The sequence below is a fragment of the Phoxinus phoxinus genome (genome assembly GCF_949152265.1).
Source record: "Phoxinus phoxinus genome assembly, chromosome: 18".
NCBI classification, from domain to species: Eukaryota; Metazoa; Chordata; class Actinopteri; order Cypriniformes; family Leuciscidae; genus Phoxinus; species Phoxinus phoxinus.
Genome location: NC_136893.1, coordinates 9,033,599 through 9,054,846, shown reverse-complemented (window position 1 = coordinate 9,054,846; position 21,248 = coordinate 9,033,599). Strand labels below are relative to the sequence as shown.

Below are 21,248 nucleotides of genomic sequence, written 5' to 3'. Positions count from 1 at the left end.
ACAGTGAACATTTAGAGTGAGAGAAAGTGAAAAACGGAGGGGGAAAAAATGAGCACAAATGTAAATGCCAGCTAGTATAGGCTGATATTTTTCTCCGTTTTGTAAAAAGCAAAAAAAAAAAAAGCAATAGAGGCAAGACACATTTGACATCATTTGAAATATAATGGGGAGAAAGTTGAATTTGAAGAAGAAAAAAAAAAACACACGCACACACTAAAAAAACAAAATAATAATACAGTCTGGCTTCACATTCCAGTGGTACTCTGTGTATACACTTACAAATGTCATGTTACACACAGACAGACACACACACAGTCGAGTACACTAATTGTTGTCTTATATCACCGATTGTTGGTTATAAGTTATATCTGTTCCATATACATATATATTTCCATTTGTCAACAACTGGTGGAGATTTAGATGCATCAAGCTGTAACACAGAGGTAGGATAATGCTACTTAAAATGCCTCACGTTTCGCTAATTCTAAACCATTGTTTGTGACACTGCGGGTATGGGTCAGACTTGAAGCGGCAAGCAAGTCGTGATCTTATTGTTTGATATGGAGTTGGTGTGATGTCATAGACCCTGCAATGGTCCCAGGCTTCTGCTGGTGATGGTATCTCCTACACATTTAACTTAAAGACAGGATAAGAATATTTGCAGATATGTCGATGAGGTATACAGGGTTGATATGACCCCTGTTTGTCGCACTCGCACGCACAACACATACACACCGGGTGCTGCCCTACACGATCGTGACTACGTTTCCGTCGTCTAAACAATTAGCAGAGAACAGCTTGGGTTTCAATCCTCAAGTAAATAGTGCAGTTTGGTGGCATTTTTTTTAGTCAGGGTCACATTTCCTTCACGTCGTAATGCGTTTCGTCACATCACCGAGTCGAATACTTGGCATGTTCAAGCAGAGCTTGACGGTAACCCTGTTTTTATCAGAAATAAATGAGCCTTTCATCTATCCCAGCCTTTAGGTTCAGCGTTTTGGCGATGGAAACGTACCCACTGTGTAGTATATTTGCTTTTCTTGAAACAGCAATCTTTTGGAAAGTCTTAAAGACGGCGGGTCTTAGTGAAACTGGATTTAAACACGGATCGCAGGAGGTCCGCTCGATTAAAGCCAGTCGCTTTGAAATGGCCAAATCCTGCACACATCCAATTCACATTCAGTTTGACTGAAATAAGGCTCTCTCAGCACTGAAATCTCTTATGTTGGTTTCAGTTACAAGAAGAGGGTGTTAACCTAAGGTGCCACAGATTACATAGCCAGGCCAAAAGCAGCCAGAGCCAACAAATCTTTAGAAATATACAATTGTCTCTTGATACTTGTATTGCTTGTTCTTGAATGAAATCAAGTGGCCATCTCTACAGAGACATACATTGGTCCTATGTTGTGAAATACTAGATTACTTTATTCAGTGTGCTCCCTGTGATATCAAATATGAAGTCATTGATTGCTTGAGGCCAAAATGAAAGAGCTTAAAGTTAAGTTACAACTTAAGTTAATTTGAAGATTATTATATGACTTCTGGTATTAGTTGCCAACGCTATCTCTGTTTTGTTCAATGAAATTCAAAGGAATGTTTCTTTATGGTACAAGTTCCATTTTTCTTTTTTTAATTTGTCGAAAATTTACAAAGGCATGAAATAACAAATATTGGGATCTTGATGTCAGAAAAAAAAAACCTGATCCAAAGATCAGCAATGAAACGTTCTTTGGTACCGCAGAACATATGGCCCAAAGTTCAAATGTTGTGGGGAGAAAAAAAAAAAAAAACTGCATATTTCACTGGTGACAACAACAACAACATTCAAGATACCATTTCCAAATACAGCTATCACAATCTCTAATCCAAAAAAGGACTGTAATTCCTGGCAATGCACTTTGCTTTTGGTATCAATTGATCAGAGGTAAATGAACAGGTCTAAACACCCCCCACAAACATACACAAACGCTTAACATGCCACAAAAAGCAGACACCGACTTTAAGTGGCGCAGAAGAAGGTTCATGGAAAACGGCACTCTCTGACCTATCAATCGATGAACAAACAGAAATGCCATCTTTCCAGTAAGCAAGAAGTATCGATAAGGCTTTGACACCTATCACAGTTTCCACCAAGTCCATTGTACATTCCACAAGAAAGTGCCACTTACGGAGGCAAAGCAGGAAGGAGTTCAAATTTGTACAATCCAAAAAACATAAATAAGTGAAATTAAATACCCTGCTTAAAGGAAGAAAAAAACCAAAAACATGATGGATTATGTAAGAGGGCATTTTCCTCCATTAAGGATACTATGGCGCACAAAAAAGTTATTGCACTTCAGTCCATTTCAGGTGGATACTTTGACGTCAATACAACATAGAGAAAAGGAGTCATGCCAACATTCTACAAGACACTGGGTTACAACTAATCTCCAATGCATTACCACACAAAAACGACACGGCACACGTCTACTTCACTAAGAGTTCACACTTTGTAAAACTAAACACGTTTTTTATTCTCCATACAGAGTTTGAACAGGTCACTAGCTAGAACCGATCAAATGTTTTGCCATTACGGTTGAATTCAATTTACAAAGGTTATTTATTCATCTGCGGTGTTGTGACAAATTTGATCGCAGGTTTTGACGGCTCAAAACGCAACCTCGTGGATGGTGGCTATTTCTGAAACTTACAACAGTTGTTCATTCATAAGGCTCACTAAAGGTGTTTAATGGAAGACCATACCCTGTGGCATGTACTTGATAACAAAAGGCACAATCCCACATACTCGTCACAAAGTGTAGTACTTTAAAGAGATGATGAAGATGCTTGCAGACTCCAAAGAAATAGCAGCATGCCACGCAAAGCAGTCATTTTCTCAACCGAAGCCAACAAGCAAGTGAGGTCGGTGTTAGATTTACAGATGAACTTCTGAAGGTCCGTGATCGGTCAGTGAAGCTCTTGGGCTATCTCTGGTGGCACTATGCAACTCTGTGAGATAAAAAGAAAATATTCCTGCATAGGTTTTTTTTTTTTTTTTAAATATGAAAATGTATTTTAAAGGGATCCCTATGTGCCCTGTCAGATCAGCCATTCAGTCAGGCTCTGATGGTCTTCTAAATAGCCTTATGAAAACAAGCTGCTGGCGAGAACAACAAAAAGCAGCTTTTTTTATGACTAGATCATTCGCTTGCAGATTTACAATTTGAACTATTAGCGCTTATAAAGTAGAAACATTAAGTAACACTAAGCCAGGGTGAAGGACATCATTTAAGTTCATGAGCACCCCTTGAAAACTCCAATGTTTCCCATTTCAAGGCCTTGGAACGTGACCTTAGGATTCTAGTTGCATGGATCATGCGTAGCTAAAAAGCCCACCCAAATTACATGTACCAGTATTTATAGCACGATAGATTTTAAGGACTGCTAGTCGATGAGGTAAGATTGCCACGTCAAGGCAATACCGACCACACGTGAGGAATTACACCTTGCACATCTTGTGCTTCTGTTATTTACCTTGTTAGAAATATTTGCATTTATAACAATACACAAGTTTTACCACTTAAATGTTTCAATCAAGACACTGAAAAAATGGGGACAAAATCGAACCTGTTTTGTAAAAAGAATTTACCATTGGATTATATTTACTGATTTTAGATGTGGTTCCACAGTCGTTCCAATACAGATTTTTTTTTTTTCCTGCAGACTTTCATGATGTTTTTATAAGTCACATTCAAGTGTGAAAATCAGTACTTGGAACTAAATCATGATTATTTTTTCCCCTCAAAGAGTTTCTAGTTTCATGGTCAAATATTAAAAATCTAATTATTTTTTACAGCTAAATACGCATAAGTGTTAAACAAAAACACACTAATTTTTTTTCTCTATATATTCTAGTGCAAAAACTCCTAATAAATTCAATGAAAATTCTTTTTTAGGCCAGAAGCCAGTATGGTACATCTTTCAGCAAAACAACCTGTAAAACTGTGCTTCTTATGAATCTCATCGAAATGAGATCCCATGTTAACGACAAAATCCCTCAAGTGCTGCGACTGCTGAACTATACCATTTCCTCTTAAGGCAAAACGTTGGGAGATAGACAAAGGTTAAATGAAACGGGTGTTTTGAGTATTGCCTTAAATGGATGTCTTCAAGTAGTAGGGACGCTGAGGTCCGCTGAGGTAAATCAGACATTCTATCAGCCATTAATACCTTAGCGAGAAAAACAAATGATATCGGTACAAATATGCAAGGATGGACATACAATAAGGACACTGAGTTAGCTACAATTAATCTGCTTTCCAACAAAATGGTTACAATTATTAGACAACTCGAGTTTACAACTGCAACCATTATAGCTTGGTCAACAGGCAATGAAAGCTGGCCCTTCATAGCAAAGTTGCGTAAAACAAACAAAAACAAAAAGCTCCTTAAACTGCACATCTTGTTGATCCAGAAGAAAACAAGAAAAGCTAAGTAAGTGTCATTTTGGTAAATTTCAAATCTGCCCTTCAGTAAATGAAATTAAGGCGTTTCATAATTCCATTGCGTAGACATAAACCTCAAGTTATCAATGGTTCGTGGGTTTGATCAATTACAATGGAAGATTTAGAAAATATTGTTTTTAAAGGAGCTGTTGACTGAATGACTCAACTCCGGCTATTCAATTAATAAGGGCAAATGTTAAGTTATAGCTTAGCCATGAAAGCTTTCACTTAATAAGGTGGAGGGGAGGTCCACTTAGAGTTAACCAGCCCATCAGTAGCTCAGTTAAGAATATACTGGCATTTTGAGACAGTCTGATTGTGAATGTACTGGCATTTTACAATAATTAACACTACGTGGATCTCCAATTTTTTATTTATTTATTTATTTGTATGCATGTATACATATATACATATATATAAATAAATGGGCACAGTAGCTTATGTTAGCTTGGACTTCATTATTTTTTTTGGTAATGGTCTTGATGCACACTCAAAAACTGAACCCAAGGAATCATTCATTCACATTTTACAAATGTGTCAAAATGAAAAAGGGAAAAGAACATTTATGGCACTAAATGATTTTAGGGAGGAAACTCCCCTTTATAAGTTATGCTCTACCCTAAAAAAAAGTCTTGCCACTTTGTGACCGGTTCCCTTATTGTTCGAACAGAACACCAGCTGCACAAACTCAATCTATGAAAAGTTCTGAAAGGGTTCAGTTCCAAAGTTCCTGTCGTCAAGCTAATCATTTAATCGCCAACTACTGCATACAAGATTTTCACCAACATCGAAGCAAGCTGCTTTTATCACGGCATACATTCGACGAAACAAATTCAACAATTTTAGTGCAATGCCAATAAGACAATTAGAAATTTGAGGAATTAAAACAAGTACATTTTAGTTTGTTTTGGCTGGATAAGAATTATCATCGCTAATAAATAGACAAAGATCACCTCTAAAAAAAAAAAAAAAAAAAAAAATTGCTCCAAGATACAAACCGAAAGCAGCACTTTTTCTTGCACCAAATGAAATGCATTACTAATCACAGGCTCCACGGGCACTTGTTTTTCGATCTCGACTAAGTGTGGTATGACTAGCTAGACTTAATTTATAAATAATGTGTTTTTCTACAACTATAAGCAGTATAACTGGCAGTGCAAAAAACTTCCAAGCTCATAATCAACTTGCACTTCATTATCGTACCCTGTGCCGTCTCTATACACGCACTACTTCCCCTCCACCACACCGCAGCAAAAGTTAGTGTACGTGATAAAGTCAAGATCAAGTACAGGTAAATAAGCTTGAATTAAACTCCCACTAATATTTTATATGAATTAATATTTCCCAGGCAAAACACTGATAGAACTTGACTAATCTGATTTGCACGCATGCACGTTTGTACTCCTGCAAGTAGAGGTCAGATATTTGCCCATTTACAGCTTGTGATAGATGCAAAAGCGTATTTTTCCAACCTTTTTTGTAACTGAACAAGCAAGTGCTTTATATCAGGCCAGCGTAGAGTGGAGAATCTAGTTTAAGCAGCCAAAACTTGTCATTACAATGACAAAGAGGTCATTTCATAAATCAGTATAAATATGCTCTCCACGCAGCCTTTAAACATCTAACGTTACGGTTTCATTTTTCTACGCACCTTCATTCATCAAGAAAATATCAGTTACAATACTACTATATCTACATCACTAAAATCCTGATATACTGTAATGAAAATAATAGTATTGGTATAATTGAGAACAAGTCCACATTTCATGCCTGAAGTATGCATTAGTTTGTAGATGTCTTGAATTAAGGGGTATAGATCTTCCTAATTGTTAAAAAAAAAGTGTATGCTTTTGTTTGTTTAGGAAAAAAGAAATCTATGGCAAAATTAAAAGCCCTTTCAACTGATTGTCTCATTACTGACTGAGCATATATTGCCTGTTTGTGGTGCACGAAAAAAGGGACGTTTCAAAAACACTCATTCACATGTTGTTATTTTGTGTTTAGGTGCAAAAAACCTAAAGGAAGCACAATCTTAACTTTATTAATTAATCTACCTTTGGCAATAAGGAAGCATTTTATATAGAGCAGGGGTGAATATTATTGAAAAGAAAACAAGGATTATAATTGAAAAGATAATGCTTTTTTGGGGGATATCTGCAAGTGCCTAATAAAATGCTATTTAGAAATCACGCAACTTTGGTCATACCCATGACTGCTCCCCAACACCATAAACAAAAGTAAAAAGGTCCAATCAGCCTCAACACTTCGGTTTTTTTTTTACATACACTCCCCCAAGTGGGTTCTGATACATGAATCAAACATCCATCTATTTAGGTAATCATTTCATAACGGATTATAGTGAAATACTCAACTCATGTTTCACTGGTCAAAGCACCATCTCAACAACTTTGGGGAGTGCATATGTTGTGTTTAACTAACTGGACACTAAATAGACAAAAAAAATAATTCAGTAGGCACTGTGAAAGCAACTCCACACTTAATAGTATAACAATAAACAAGTAAAGCAGTAGATTTATTGAAGATATTTTACGAGGCCCTGCCAACCCAAAATAAATAAAACCAAAGGTCCCAAGGAGCAAGTACTGTGTATGACGTTTGCATCTGTAATGACATTTGTGCTTTCTATACTTCCTAGTGTAGTATCTTCATAAAGTTTTAAACGCCCAAAATAATGACACTTTAAACTCCTCTTTCTTCTGCCCACCTGCAAACAGTGATCTGGACTACCTATTACCTTTATTGTAAACCTAATATGAATTTACCCATCCGAACACTATCCCTTTTCTCTCTAACAGTAAACAAGCATTATATTATATCGGACCCCTCTACCAGGAGGTCATTGGTCTTTTGGCTTAAGGTAGTATGGTTTCCCTTCTGTCAAAATGATTCTGTTAGGTTGTTTGTTTTTTCCTGATCTGTGCTAAATCAGATTGCACCTCACATAAAAATTTCAAAAAGTAAGAATCAAGTATGGGATGAAAAACTTGGACTGTTGCGCAAAAGTGGATGTCACACATACAGCGCAAACACTCACGCACGCACACAAACATACACACAAGACCACTATCAAATACATGGTCCCGCAAATTCATGCAAATCTAGAGTAACCCGTTTAAATTGTTCCTCAGGGCAGGCTGTAAATTCCTATGCAAGGCCACAGCGTCACGCAAATAGGAGGCATGATATGGAAACCCATCCATTATCACTGTTACCATGGAGACACACAGCTGCATAATTCTAACATAAACCGAGTCATATCGACTGCAATGAAGAAATAAAGGACTGACTCGCCAGTGATGGATACTGGTTCGAATAGATGGCTTAGATTCAGATTTTAGACTTATTAGACTCATATTGAATGGACAGCATCTAAGATGGGAGTCAGGGGGTGGGAGGAGAGGGGAAAGTGGGGGAAAATAAATAGAAATAAATAGCTAAATTTGTCCTCTCGTGTTCGCTCTCTACTGAGATGTGAAGAAAAGCTTTGATACTGGCACAGGAGGGATGTGTGGCTGTAATTGCATATAGGTTTATCTAGGTGTGTAGAGAGGACCAAAACAAGCGACCACGCGTTTTTTTTTTTTAAACAAGTAAGAACGCCTCACTCGGTCAAGCAGCCATCCAAGCCGATGGTAGCACCATGGCGATCTTTGCCGTAACCATGGTGAAGGCCTCCATTGGGCAGGGGGGGGCAGGCGGCGGTGATGCCACAGTGCTTGAGCAGGTTGAGGCTGGGAGAAGAGGGTGAGGATGAGGAAGGTGTGGAGGAGGAAGGCTTCATGGTTGACAGAATGAGAGCTAGGCAGTCAGCAACAGCTTTATTGGATGCGCAAGCCAGGGCTGGCGTATGACCTGTGACATCACAAAAACAGAGACATTTAGAAGAAAGAAACTCATACAGGTTTGGAACAACTTGACGGTGAGTAAATAACGACAACATATTCATTTCTGGATGAACTAACCCTTTAACCTGGCCAACCTAAACTGGCGATAATCAACAGATTTGCGATGTTCAGAACTAAAATCAATGTGTAAAGTTTGTTAGAACGCAAACTTCAACAGTATTAACATTTGTCCCACCCACGTTGTCATTTACTGCTGTGAGCAACTAACAATTTTAACCAAAATCCCAAAACATGAATTTCCCTGTTTTATACTGTCTTACCTTCCTCATCCACTGCCAGCACTGTGGCTCCACGATTCAGCAAGGCCTGAACCACGGTGGCCAAACCATTCCTGGCGGCAATGTGGAGGGGCCTGAAATATAGATCAAATTAAGTTAAAATGCTAAAAGGCTTGCCAAGTTTAAATCACATTGGGACATGGTGGTGTGTGTAATTCACAAAGGTAAACAAAGCCCATTTGCTGCTTCAGGCTGATCAGGAAGCTCAAACAAAGAGCTGAAAATGATAATGCTACAGAGCCATGCACAACCTATAACTTAGTTGTATTTGCAAACTGACAAAGATACTCACATCTGAAGCATACTGTTGGTTGCGTTTATGAGGATAGGGTTGTGGATTTCCTTCAAGATCAGCATGGCACACATTTCATGAGCCTTTAAACACAAACACAGTGAAGTTCACAATGTTAGCAAAAAGCACATTTGCCAAGTCTAAACCAGTTTTTAAAAATATAAAAAAATTATTTAAGGAATATTGATTTTTTTTTTTGGTTGTTAAAATTAAGTTGTTAAATTTGATAAGTTTCATGATTTCAATGCATGTGACATGATTGCTAAAATTTAATTCAACCATTAAAACGGAATTAATTTCAGAGGGCCCTAGCTGTGTTTGTTACCTTGCTGCAGGCCAGGTGCAGGGCAGTGTTCTTGTTCACATCCAGGAGGGACAGGTCAGCTTTGGCTCTGTGCAGCAGCAGGGCTGCATACAACAATGAAAACATCTGTTAAAACTAAGGAGTCATGTTTTACAATGTCTGAGGGTTTCAGTCTGGGATTACTCTTATGACACATGGTGAAACTCTTACCTACGGCACCGCTTTGGCCATTATCGGCGGCCACCATCAGTGCAGAACGCCCTGAGTGGTCCACGGCGTTGATGTCAGCTCCGTGCCGCAGAACCAGCTGCAGCCCAGCCACGTCCTCAGCAACTGCGGCCGCGTGAAGCGGGGTCCTGGGAGCAAGATGTCAGAACGGTCATTTAGCTAGTGCAATTTATGAAACGGTTTTGTAACTATTTGACAGCTTCTACACAGCAGCTGTATTTAAATATGTACTTGCACTAACCTTCCTTTGGCATCCCTGATGTTTACCAGCAAATTACAAACACTGGATTCCAACAGCAGCTCTGCAGAACCACTATGGCCATTAATGCTGCAATGGGATGACAAGAACATGCAACATGGCGATTAGAAAATGCATGCCTTAAATTATTTGCTGCTCATGAAACGTTTCTTATGAATGTCGAAAACAGTTGTGCTTCTTAAAATTGTGGCAACCATGATACACATTTCCAGGATTCTGAAATGAATAGTATAAAAAAATAAAATAAAATAAAAAACGCATTTATTGGAAACGGTAGTGTGAATTTAGAATGGTAGTGTACATTGGGGTAGTACTGGAACAAAAAACTACAATAAGAAAATAAGCAAAAAATAAAGGGATTAAAAATATTTGAGTGAAATAACTAGAATTATCATTACTTTTTGAAAAAAAAAGAAAAAAAAAGAATTCCCTGTCTTTTTCAGTTCATCCCTCCCCCCACACTCTTTCTGCCTTTCCAGGAATTATTACAAAATTGAAAATAAGTACACCACCTTTAAAACTAAAAAGAGAAATACTTCAATACTCACAGAGCACAGTGCAGTGGGGTGAAGGGGTTTCCCTCCTGGATACTACATGGTTTAAGTTCAAGTAAAACGTCCAAACAGTCTTCATGACCTGCTTCACAAATAACGAATGTCACTTAATTAACCAAATATAGTTTTAGTAATTATTAAGGGGCTCATAAAGTCTGATCTCTTACCGTGATAGGCTGCCCAGTGTGCGGGTGTGTAGCCGTGGCGGTCTGTGATTGGGTCGTGGGGATGGGAGTGGTCAGCAGCAGAAAGAAGATTGGAGAGAATGTCAGCATGGCCGCAAGAGGCAGCCAGATGCACCGCGGTTCGCCCCTGAAAATCTCTGCTGAGGACTGAGACATTGTGGGACAGCAGGGCGGTTATACAGTCCTCCCGACCCATCACCGCCTACAAAAACAGTCCTGGTTAGAAACCCCTCACGTTATGAGGACTACGATGCATTGTAAACTTTAGTAATGTTTCCAGGATCTCACCCCTCTGTGTAAGGCTGTTCTTCCTCTCCTGTCTCTCATATCAGGGCAAGCTCCTCTCTCCAGCAGCAGATGCACGCAGTCAGTGTGTCCCCCCAGCACTGCCAGCATTAGTGGAGTTCTATGAAGACAGGGAAACAGTGAGATCAACAACTCGAAGCTGAGAATGCAAAGAAGATGTAATACAGTTTTGATCCTTTTTCAGCATTGTTTGGGAACCTTTAAGATTTTATTTACAATTTGTAAACGATGATCTCTTATCCAAAATCAAGTGCTATGCATTGCTTGTTTTATTTTCGTTTTTTTTATTTTTACAAATTACATACAATCAACTGCAATTAATAAGTTGTCTTTTTTTGTTTACATCTCTGAAATGTATATGGCATGAACAAGTATGATTTCAGTAAATAAACATCGCACAGGGTGTGACATGAATAGTACTTAACTAAAATCTGACAAAAGCTTAAATATTTTTTTTTGATTTGTAGTTTAGTATAGTAACAGATCATATTTATTGTTATTATTTGGAATATTAGCAGATTATGCGATTATGAATATTTAATTGCACAGTAGTTCAAAACAGGCTCAAGCCTTATAATATACATATTTTTAATAATGAATTAATTTCAATAATATTTTTAGCTATATTCATATAAAACAATATAATTAAAAATATATAAATACAATTATAATACAAACTCAATAGTATAAAAAAATAATGAGCTGATTCCAAATGGTTGCATATTTGGGCCATTATTAATTGCATTATGCAAGATGCATTACTTGTCATCTGTTTTCTTGTATATTAATACTGAATGCTGCCATGAGCTCATACGTACTGTCCCTCCGCGTCTGTAACATTAACAAGATCAGCTCCTCCCTCACTACAGAGAAGCATCCGCAGACATTCTGAGTGGCCGTTGGCAGCTGTCAACAAACAAACAAAGGGATGTGTCAAACTCCCACACAATGATAAGTTTCACAAGCTAATTCACACATACATATATTCTGTACCTGCAACATGAAGAGGGCCCCATTTGCTGCAGTTTTCCGTGAGCAGGCAAGATGCTGATTGGCCGAGCAGGAGCTCTACGCAGCGGGCATGCCCTCTTTGCGAGGCCACGTACAGCACAGAGCGCCCAACCGGGTCACATGAATCCACACACGCTCCAGACTCAATTAACACTGTGACACATTCCCAGTGACCAGACTCCACCTGATAGGAATAATCAATAATATACATTGCACCAACAGGGGGCAGAGTTCGGCAGAATTACAGAATATCTGCTGATTTATATGTCCTGAATAAATAGAAGCTGTTGTTTCGTACGTACCGCCAAGTGTAGTGGGCTGACGGACCCATTGCTTTCATTGTCTCCAAGTGAGTTGAAGCACATCTCCAAAAGCTACAGATAAAGAACAAAAAGTGATATAGCATATATCAAGTGTTAAACTTTGAAATGTATTTATTTTTTGCTAAAAAAAACATGGTGGACAATGCTAGAGTGAAAGGTCAATCTCACCAGCTCCAGGTTTTGTTTGTTGCCGTGGGCCGAAGCATAATGCACAGCACTGTATCCTTTAGTGTTGCACAGAGATGGATCAGCACCATTATCCAACAAATGCTCCACACACCTAAAAGTATCAAAATGTATGGGATTTAAAGACTGAAATAAGCAGTAATAACTCAAAACATCTTCTCATACTTCTGCAATACAGCTCAAAAATTATGCTCACCAAGGCTTAATTTATTTGATTAAAGTTTGTGAAATATTTTTGCAATTTAAAATAACTTTACTATTTTAATATATTTTAAAATGCAATTTATTTTTGTGATGGCAAAGCTGAATTTGCAGCATCATTACTCTAGTCTTCAGTGTCACATGATCCTACAGAAATCATTTTAATATACTGATTTGGAAAAATAGTTGTGATGTATACAGACATTTGTGTATGTATATATATATATATATATAAACACACACAGTCTCCAACTTTTTTGCTCACCAGCCACTGTGGCTAGTGGTTTTCCAAAGTTACTAGCAACTCAGCTTTTTACTGACCAAAATTTTGACATCGAAAAGTGCCATAGATATTTTTAATATTATCTCATAATTTGGCAGATGGTATATTAGGCTGCTGTCACTTTAAGACCTGACGCACGGACCCATTATTCTGTTTTATATAGCCAATATACTTGGCCGCAAGCACAAAATTTGCAGGGATGATTAAAATTATGTGCAATCCGCGTAATCCCACACTGAAACTCAAGCACTCAACCACCACTAGTGTGCAGCATCCACTTGGATGATGCGACGGCAGCCACAGTACAATGGTGCCAGGACACCGGGGTTACACCCCTACTCTTTACGAGAAGTGCCATGGGATTTTCAATGACCACAGCACAGAGAGTCAGGAACTCGGTTTAACGTCTCATCCGAATGACAGAGCTTATTACAGTATAGTGTCCCTAATTTTAATTAAAGTGAAAATCCAAATGACACAAAACTATAATAATTAAAAAAAAAAATGTGGGTGTCAAATTTAGGGAAGAAATATTTGTGGACTTACAGGAAGGATTCCTTCTCTCCATCCTCTTGGTTCTGATGGGTGCTGGCATGGGGTCGATCCGTTCTGAGAAAGACACCAGACATTAGAACTGCTGTGTACACTGAACTATTATATTAAATAGATGTGTAAATGCATTTCACCTGCAGAACGCAGTCGATGCAGCCGAGTAGTGTAGAGGTGTACAGCCAGAGCGGTCGCGCTCGTTGACCTCCGCCCCCGCTCCAACCAGAACGACCACACACTGATACCTCCCGTTAGCAGCCGCATAGTGCAAAGGAGTCCTGATGGAGAGACACAGAAATTCTAACACTTAACATACAGGTGAATCTCACAAAAAGATATCCACATCGTATTTCAAGCCAAAATCCAAAGTTAAAATAAGAAATTATACAAATAAGTTGGCATTAGGATTCTTTTCATGAGGCGCACTTCAGATATGTTCATGACAAATTATAAGCATCCCATGTTAAAGAAAGAAGATGTGTACCTTCCAAACTTGTCCTTCTTGTTCATGTCAGCTCCACTGCTTAAGAGCAGGTTGAGACATTCAATATTTCTGAGTAAAGAAAATAAAGGATAGGCATGAATACATCTTTTACACATCTTTTTCTATTACGTTTAGATGGTGGCTTTTGAGTGACATCTGCAAAATGACCTTGGTTGGCATTTGTGTGCATAAAACACTGTTAATGAGGACACCTGAAACCTGAAAAAGTGGGCCAGTGGCTTTTTAAATAGCCCATTCTAAGTAGAGCTGCAGTCTCACCCTCCAGAGGCAGCAGCGTGCAGACAGGTCCTCCCAAAATTGTCTGGGGTGTTGATGTCAAATCCGGCCGAGAGCACATGTTCTTTACTCATTGACAACACAATGCTGTAGAGCTGACCTGCAAGAGACACGCACACAGTCACTGCAATGATAGTTAGGGGAATACAATTTCATTTTAGCTGGAGTCTTGTGAAAAGCAGTTAATGGAAGGAAATTAACAAAATCATGACTTTAATCCATCACAAAACACACACAAAAGTACCATGGTATTACTTGAATCACTGTGTAAATTCATTTGTACATAACATGACAATCATTTAGTACCATTTTGTTACAATCTGTGCATTTGTGTAAGGCACAAGGACATATATAATACAGACTAAGGGACAAAATTATTTTCCTTTGGCCTTTACTGTAATTTGTAGGAGTAAGTGTGCATACCTGAGGAAAGTAGCTTACGACAACAGTCAGAGGACCCGTAGAGCACAGCTAAGTGTAGAGGAAACATCCCATGAATCCCTTGTCTGTAGAAAGAGGACAAACAAGCTAATTATTTCACTACACATGCCACAGAAGCAGATTACATGCAAACTATCAAAAGATTAGAATCAAGTTTTTCTGTAAATGCAAATTCCTTGTCTCATGTGTATATAGAGTGGGTTAAGCTATGCCACTTTTAACTCAATTGTTAGAAAGACAAGGAGAAATGAGATGCATATACAACCATAAAGCATCTATAACATAAGGGCATATACAACCATTAAGCATCTATAACATAAGGCCAAAAAAAATATTTATTAAGTCTTATTTTTAGGACCCCCTCGAAAACGAGATGGTTCATCCTATTCAATAAACTTATAATATATATTATTTTGCTGCATAATATTCACATTTTCATAAGCAAGAGAAAAGTGCAATACGAATATCTAAATGTAGTGGTACAATTTACAACATTTTATGGTGATTTGTAAGATTAATATTACGGTATTTATATTACTATTTATATTATAATTACTAAAATTAAAACTGAAAAAAACTAAAAACAGAGGCACATAAAAAATACTAAACATTTCAAATTAAAATAAATTGAAAATCTAAAAATTAAAGCTAATTTAAAACATTAATAGAATACTATAATAGTATATACATTTTACTAAAATAACACTGCTTTAGCCTCTCATATACCATTTTGCATAAATGTTTAAATAATTCATGATTTTTAGCCAGATAATTTACTTAAGGTTGTATATGATAGAGACATTATGCACAGTTGTCAACATTTAGGAGACGATCTTACCCCAATTACCTACAAAAAAGACCCAAACAAACAGTCTCATTCAACAAACGCATGATTCTTTACCTGGCTGTGTCAGCACCGTTTGTCATCAAGGTGCTGATAAGCAGCTCGTGGCCGTACTTAGCAGCAACATGAAGAGGTGTATTGCCATATCTGTCCACACAATCTATTTCCCCACCTGAGGAGACGACAAGAGGAATTACGGGGTTTAAACATTACAAAAGGAATTAGAAATCAAGAGGAAAAGGAGAAGGAAAGAGACCTTACCATTCTGAATGAGGATCTGAGAGCGAGTGAAACGTCCATGAATGGCTGCCATGTGCAAAGGGCTTTTCCCTTCTTTACTCTGCAGAGAAAATAAATAAATATCTGACTTAAAAAAACAAATTTAGATCATCCAATAACAGGGTGGTCTTAATATTAAACTAATCCAGACCTGCATGTTGACATCAGCACCGTTGTTGACCAGCAGTTCCAGGCAAAGAGCCCCATTAGTGGACACGGCAGCCAGGTGAAGGGGCGTGTAGCCACGGTGGTTGGGCTGGTTGACGTTGGCCCCACGGTTCACCAGCTCATTGGCTACGGCCTCCTGTCCCGTGTAGCAGGCCACATGGAGAGCAGTGTTTCCAAAGGCATTAGGCTCATCAATCTGAGAAACAGACATAAACCATAGATCAACCATCTTTCTCTTCCCGGAACATAGACAAAAACAAAATATGAATGACTCATCCTGCACTATACAGATTTTTGCAACCACCTAACAAATAGAAAATCATGGGTCGTGACGGTGTATTAACCAGTGCTGGGGTAAAACATTACAAGTAAAGGGAGTTACATGCAAACCTGCAATAATGTTCAACAATACAAACTTACTTATGTATTTAATCTCACTTTATTAACCAATGTCTTTGCTGCTGCCCTTCGATGATCCGATTCAACCATAACAACAAGCGTAAAAAACACTTTTTTTCTACAATCCCGAAAGGCAGCACGGCTGAAAGGTTTGTTTGAGCTGTGCCTTTTACTGTACAGGTGTGAATATGCATTTCCTTCAGCCCGAGTTTTATTCATTTCACTTTTGGTGTGAAAGGGCATTTACATGTGCCAAGAATATAGGCCTAACCCTTGTTTTTTTGTTATTAACAACAAACAAAGAAGCAAGCCCAGCCGGTAAAAAGTAATACAAAAGCATTGCAACTTTCCATAAATGTAAGGCAATTAGTCACGCAGTAAGTAACAATATTGTAATTTTAAAAGTAACTTTTCCCAACACTCAACATAACTAATTCGTACTGATCCTTTTGTTTTATTGAAAAGTCATTTGGTTACCTGACAAATTATTTATGATATTCATGGTAGCTTGTTTCAAACACAGAATAAAAAACAAACAAAATGTAATCGCGACTTTTATCTCACAATTCTGACTTTATCAGAATTGCGAGATATAAACTCACAATCACAAGACATAAGGTCAGAATGCGAGATATAAACTTGCAATTCTGAGAAATAAAGTAACAATTGTGAGTGCTGACCTCGGCTCCATTGCGTAACAGGTACTTGACCACATCGACGTGGCCACTGGCAGCAGCAGCGTGGAGAGGGGTGTATCCCCGCTTATCCTTACAGCTCTTATCTGAGCCCTGAGACACCAGCAGCTTAACCACCTCCAGGTGTCCTGAGAGAAACAAACAGGTTAGTTTTACTAGAACTAACAGGAATCACCACTAGCAGAATATGATTTAACAATCTAACACAAGGAAAACGACTATTCAGCTACAGAAAACAAGTAAAACACTTCAAGGAGATCCAAATATGGACTTACCAAGGTAAGCTGCCCAATGAATGGGTTGCCTGTCCTTCTTGTCACTGGCACTCAGATTGGCTCCCTTGTTCAGCAGCAATTTAACCATCTAGTTGGCAGCAAAAGCACAAAGTAACATTGTATCTGTTTAATCAAAACCATCTGTGCATTGGCGGCATATTGTTTCAAAGCAGTTTTAGAGAAAATGCTTGTTTAAATGTTCAGGAAATATTCTGTTATCAGCCAGAGATAAGGATGTTATTTGCTCTAATAGTAATTTGCACTTTCACAGCCTTGTGGAGTGCTGTAATAAAGATGTTGAGGGCTGATGGCCCACCCTGTCTTTTAATTCAGTGCATTAGATCACTAATTCCACCCTACCTCCTGGAAACCACTCTGAGCAGCATGATGCAGGGGCGATCTGCCCGTACGATCGGCCATATTCATGCTGGTCACATGGGGCAGCAGGGCCTCGACACAACGCGAGGCTCGGTTGGCTGCCGCAATGTGCAGTGGTGTCTGCCAGAACTTATCCCGTACGGTCACGTCAGCTCCCTTCCTCAGCAGCAGCCCCACAGCCCTCTGGGTAAAAAAAACAAACAAAACAATGCATGAATTATATTAAATTGCTCAAATGCTAAACAATGGCATGAGTAAGCGGTTACTCAGACTAAGCCTCCACTCAGGCATATAAGGCTATGTTCAGACTAGGGTTGTCAACAGTACCGGTACTTCAGTACACAAGTCGTTACTGAAATTTTGAAAATGTGACTATACCAGCATTCTGTAGTACAGAGTATATTCGGTACCCACTAATAGGCACCTGCTTTCTATTGCTTCTGTGTTTATCCAGAGGCTCCAGATCTGGTGTACAGCCGAAACAAACTTCTCCTGTTATCACTGTAAAGCTGCTTTGAAAAAAATTTGTATTGTAAAAAGCGCTATATAAATAAAAAGGACTTGTCGTTTTTACAAGGAGCACTGTAGACGATATATACTAGTGTCTGTGAATATTAAACCACAAAAATACTTTTAAAATATGAATCATGCATGTTCTGCTTGTCTGTGTGAATGAATGGCACAGACGTGCGGCTTCATTTAGCGCACACACACACGACGCTCGGAGGGTCTTCAGTCTCAGCTGCCTCACGATATGAAGACATGAATGCATCCATTTTTTTGCTGTCCAGATTTTCAAAAACCCATCTGGATAAAACCAGATTTTTGCTGGCAGTCTGAACATAGCCTAAATCACACGTGCTGCTCACCTCGTTTCTGGAAGCAGCTGCTCTGTGCAATGGTGTTAGCCACACATGGTCCTTTGCATTGACATTCGCACCTATGCAGTTAAGTGAAGTAAAAAAATATATATATATATAAGAAAGAAGTTTAAAATAAATAAAGACAAATACTAGCAATAACATCTTTCTACATTGTAAATTCCATTCATGGATAAAGGGCATTGTGACATGCAGTAGAGCTGTGACAATTTTATTAAAACCCGTAGTAAATTAATTTAAGTGTGTAAATTCCATCAACAAATGAAAAGTCAAAAATAATGATGGTTTCCAAACAGGTAAAAAATGCACGTCAATGTTGCTAAAGTCTCCCTTTTGCTACTCCTGAGACATATCCATATGCAAAGAACAAAGACTCTACTGCTAACAGAAAGTTCTAATTTACAAGACAAATATTGAGTTCTCAAATACACGTTAATCTCACAACATTTGCAAAGATGGAGTTTACGTGAAGCAGCATTTACTATATTATATTTATATTATATAACAATATAAGCTGCACACAGATGAGAACATACTGGAGAGCTGCTATATAGGACAAATTGAAGTTGTAGTTCTAAATGAAAGTGACACTGACACGTTTTCCATGTATTATATTGTAATTTACAGTATGTTTTATACTGTAATTTATCATTACATTAGTAGATAGCAATTTACCCATGTCAAGCAACAGGCAAAATACCAGAAATGGTGCATTTCACAGACGAGAATCCATCAACTACATTATTAGACTGTTATTAGGCTGCACGGGGTATTAAATACCATTTAAAAACCAAACTATAGCATAGTGGTATGGTGAATTCACAAAGGCTCCAATTTGTCGCATATGCGCTGGTCTCGCTAGCGTAGAATGGCGGAAGGAGGCAAAAACACAAAAGCGAGTAATACAAAATGCATCTACTATTTTAACATCCACAGCGAAAAAGAACTTCACTGGTGAATATATCGGGGCCTTTAATAATTAACTTTTTATCAACCCTCAAACCCTCATTTAGGAAACCTTGATTTGAAAGACTGAATTTAGGCAAATGCATGAATACTATTTCATGCATTTGAGCAAGGCTTGAATTCTGTATTGACCAATCAATTTTATCAATAAAAAACACTGCATGTGGTGGCAGCAATGCTGTATAACTTCATACCTGCATTGATGAGAAGCTCCATTATATTAACGTCCCCCAGCCAGGCAGCAGCATGAAGAGGTGTGCGGCGCTCTTGGTCCTGACACGAGAATGGAGGGGGGGAAAAGGAACAGATTTTTTTTTTTTTAACTTTCTTTTCCACAGTGGCGAGTTTTACAGGCCCATATGTGCAGCCATTCAGAAAATCTGTCCATTCTTACTAAATTTTTATGCCATCAAAAGCAGATGATGCACATAATTCATGCGCACACTAATATATGCAATTCAAAACATACCAGTGCATTGACTTCATCTTTCTTGTGCAAAAATAACTTGACTTCATCTGCATTTCTGTTAAATATGGCCTGGACCAGAGGCGGCTGGAGAAGGAAAAAAGGTGGATGTTACGAAATTGCTGTAAAACATGACAATACATTTTCAACCCTTTGGTTTTAAATACTTCTGAGTGCAAAACTTTGAGTGCCAATTGTGAGGTGTATAGCTGTATAATCATAATCAAATATGATTATCACTGAATATCATTAACAAGCTGCTGCAAACAACACACATTGCTATTGTATCTACGTAGATTAGATAAATATGCGTACAATGTTGTTATATAAAGACATTTCTTTACAAAAGTAGTATTTGATAAATAGGTTAATAAGCATGTGCGTTTTAAAAACAAACACACAATAGATGTTTTCCTATGCGGCTGGCTGACACCCAGCTCATTAGGCTAGCTGGCTGGCTAACGTCTGGGCGTGATAGAAGGGATATTTTTCATTTATGACCTCTCTTTGGTAGTCCTACCCTCATTATACGGTGCACCCATGAGGTTTTTACCTAAATGAATAACAAAAAAAAACACGTTTTGATGCAGGATCTATAAGGGAAATAGGATAATCCATCGTCGGGAAGCTAGCTAACATATCAGGCTCTGCATACAAGCGCAAAAAGCGAACAACAATGTGCTTGATTTATGCAACTCGTGGAGTTTTAATATCCCTCACCTGGTCTGAAATATTGAGTACCCCCATCTCCCTGTGTCAGTCGGGCCGAAAGTCCCTCATCAGTAAAGAATCGAGGCTGGGAAACCAAGACTACAATCTTGTGTTGCGATTATAGACGTGATGAGTGCGTCTTTAGCTGGTGAGGCAGTTGAAAATAGCGACACCAGCGTGATGGCCGCATGCTGCACCAACTTTCAAAATAAATGCCCGTGAGATAAACCTAGCAAAGGACCCCTCTATAATATATAAAGCATATAAAAACAATATAGTTACTTATATATTTCATTTATAAAAATACTTTTATCCTGTGCATGGAAGCTTGAAATTGTAGGAATACTAGAAAATATTCAATGTGTTAAATTAAACATTTTTCTACCAACTATTACAGTGTTAGAAGAAGTTACTTTTAAGAGTAATGCATTACAGTATTGCATTACTTTCTAAAAAGTATCTGATTACAATTACCATTCTGAATTGCAGAAGAATTGGGGGCAGGGGCCAAATTGTTTTAATTTCCTACTGTTAAAAACTATAGATAAAATTACAATGAAGTATAATCACAATATCATGATTTCTAAATAATTTA

The 21,248-nt window shown here is 38.1% G+C and overlaps 1 protein-coding gene across 2 annotated transcripts; it reads right to left on the bottom strand.

The window, feature by feature from the left end:
• Window positions 1-4,872: 4,872 nt before the first annotated feature.
• On the bottom strand, window positions 4,873-20,851 carry ankrd52a (ankyrin repeat domain 52a). 2 transcript variants are annotated; one of them, XM_079588733.1, is made up of 28 exons: window positions 20,663-20,851; window positions 19,946-20,029; window positions 19,671-19,749; window positions 18,499-18,569; window positions 17,612-17,812; window positions 17,252-17,339; window positions 16,962-17,104; window positions 15,866-16,078; window positions 15,697-15,775; window positions 15,493-15,607; window positions 14,574-14,656; window positions 14,133-14,250; window positions 13,854-13,922; window positions 13,507-13,647; window positions 13,367-13,429; window positions 12,319-12,430; window positions 12,130-12,201; window positions 11,810-12,011; window positions 11,635-11,722; window positions 10,799-10,916; window positions 10,493-10,712; window positions 10,320-10,407; window positions 9,754-9,840; window positions 9,495-9,640; window positions 9,306-9,388; window positions 8,981-9,063; window positions 8,671-8,762; window positions 4,873-8,357 (listed from the first exon to the last, which is right to left on the bottom strand). In XM_079588733.1, the coding sequence occupies exons 1-28, from the start codon at window positions 20,687-20,689 to the stop codon at window positions 8,107-8,109; spliced, it is 3,216 nt and encodes a 1,071-aa protein (XP_079444859.1). In that variant the 5' UTR covers window positions 20,690-20,851; the 3' UTR covers window positions 4,873-8,106. The 2 variants fall into 2 exon arrangements, with proteins under 2 accessions (XP_079444859.1, XP_079444858.1); XM_079588732.1 differs by having other exon boundaries at window positions 10,320-10,410; window positions 20,663-20,798.
• Between the last annotated feature and the right edge of the window lie 397 nt (window positions 20,852-21,248).

Bases quoted from the DNA above. Each gene is read 5' to 3' on its own strand.
- ankrd52a (XM_079588732.1), bottom strand. From the start codon at position 20,689: ATGGGGGTACTCAATATTTCAGACCAG. The intron at 18,570-19,670 runs GTATGAAGTTAT...TTAACTGCATAG, and splicing joins GGAGCTTCTCATCAATGCAG to GTGCGAATGTCAATGCAAAG. The intron at 11,723-11,809 runs GTACAGAATATA...GTTTGTTGACAG, and splicing joins GGGCCCTCTTCATGTTGCAG to CTGCCAACGGCCACTCAGAA.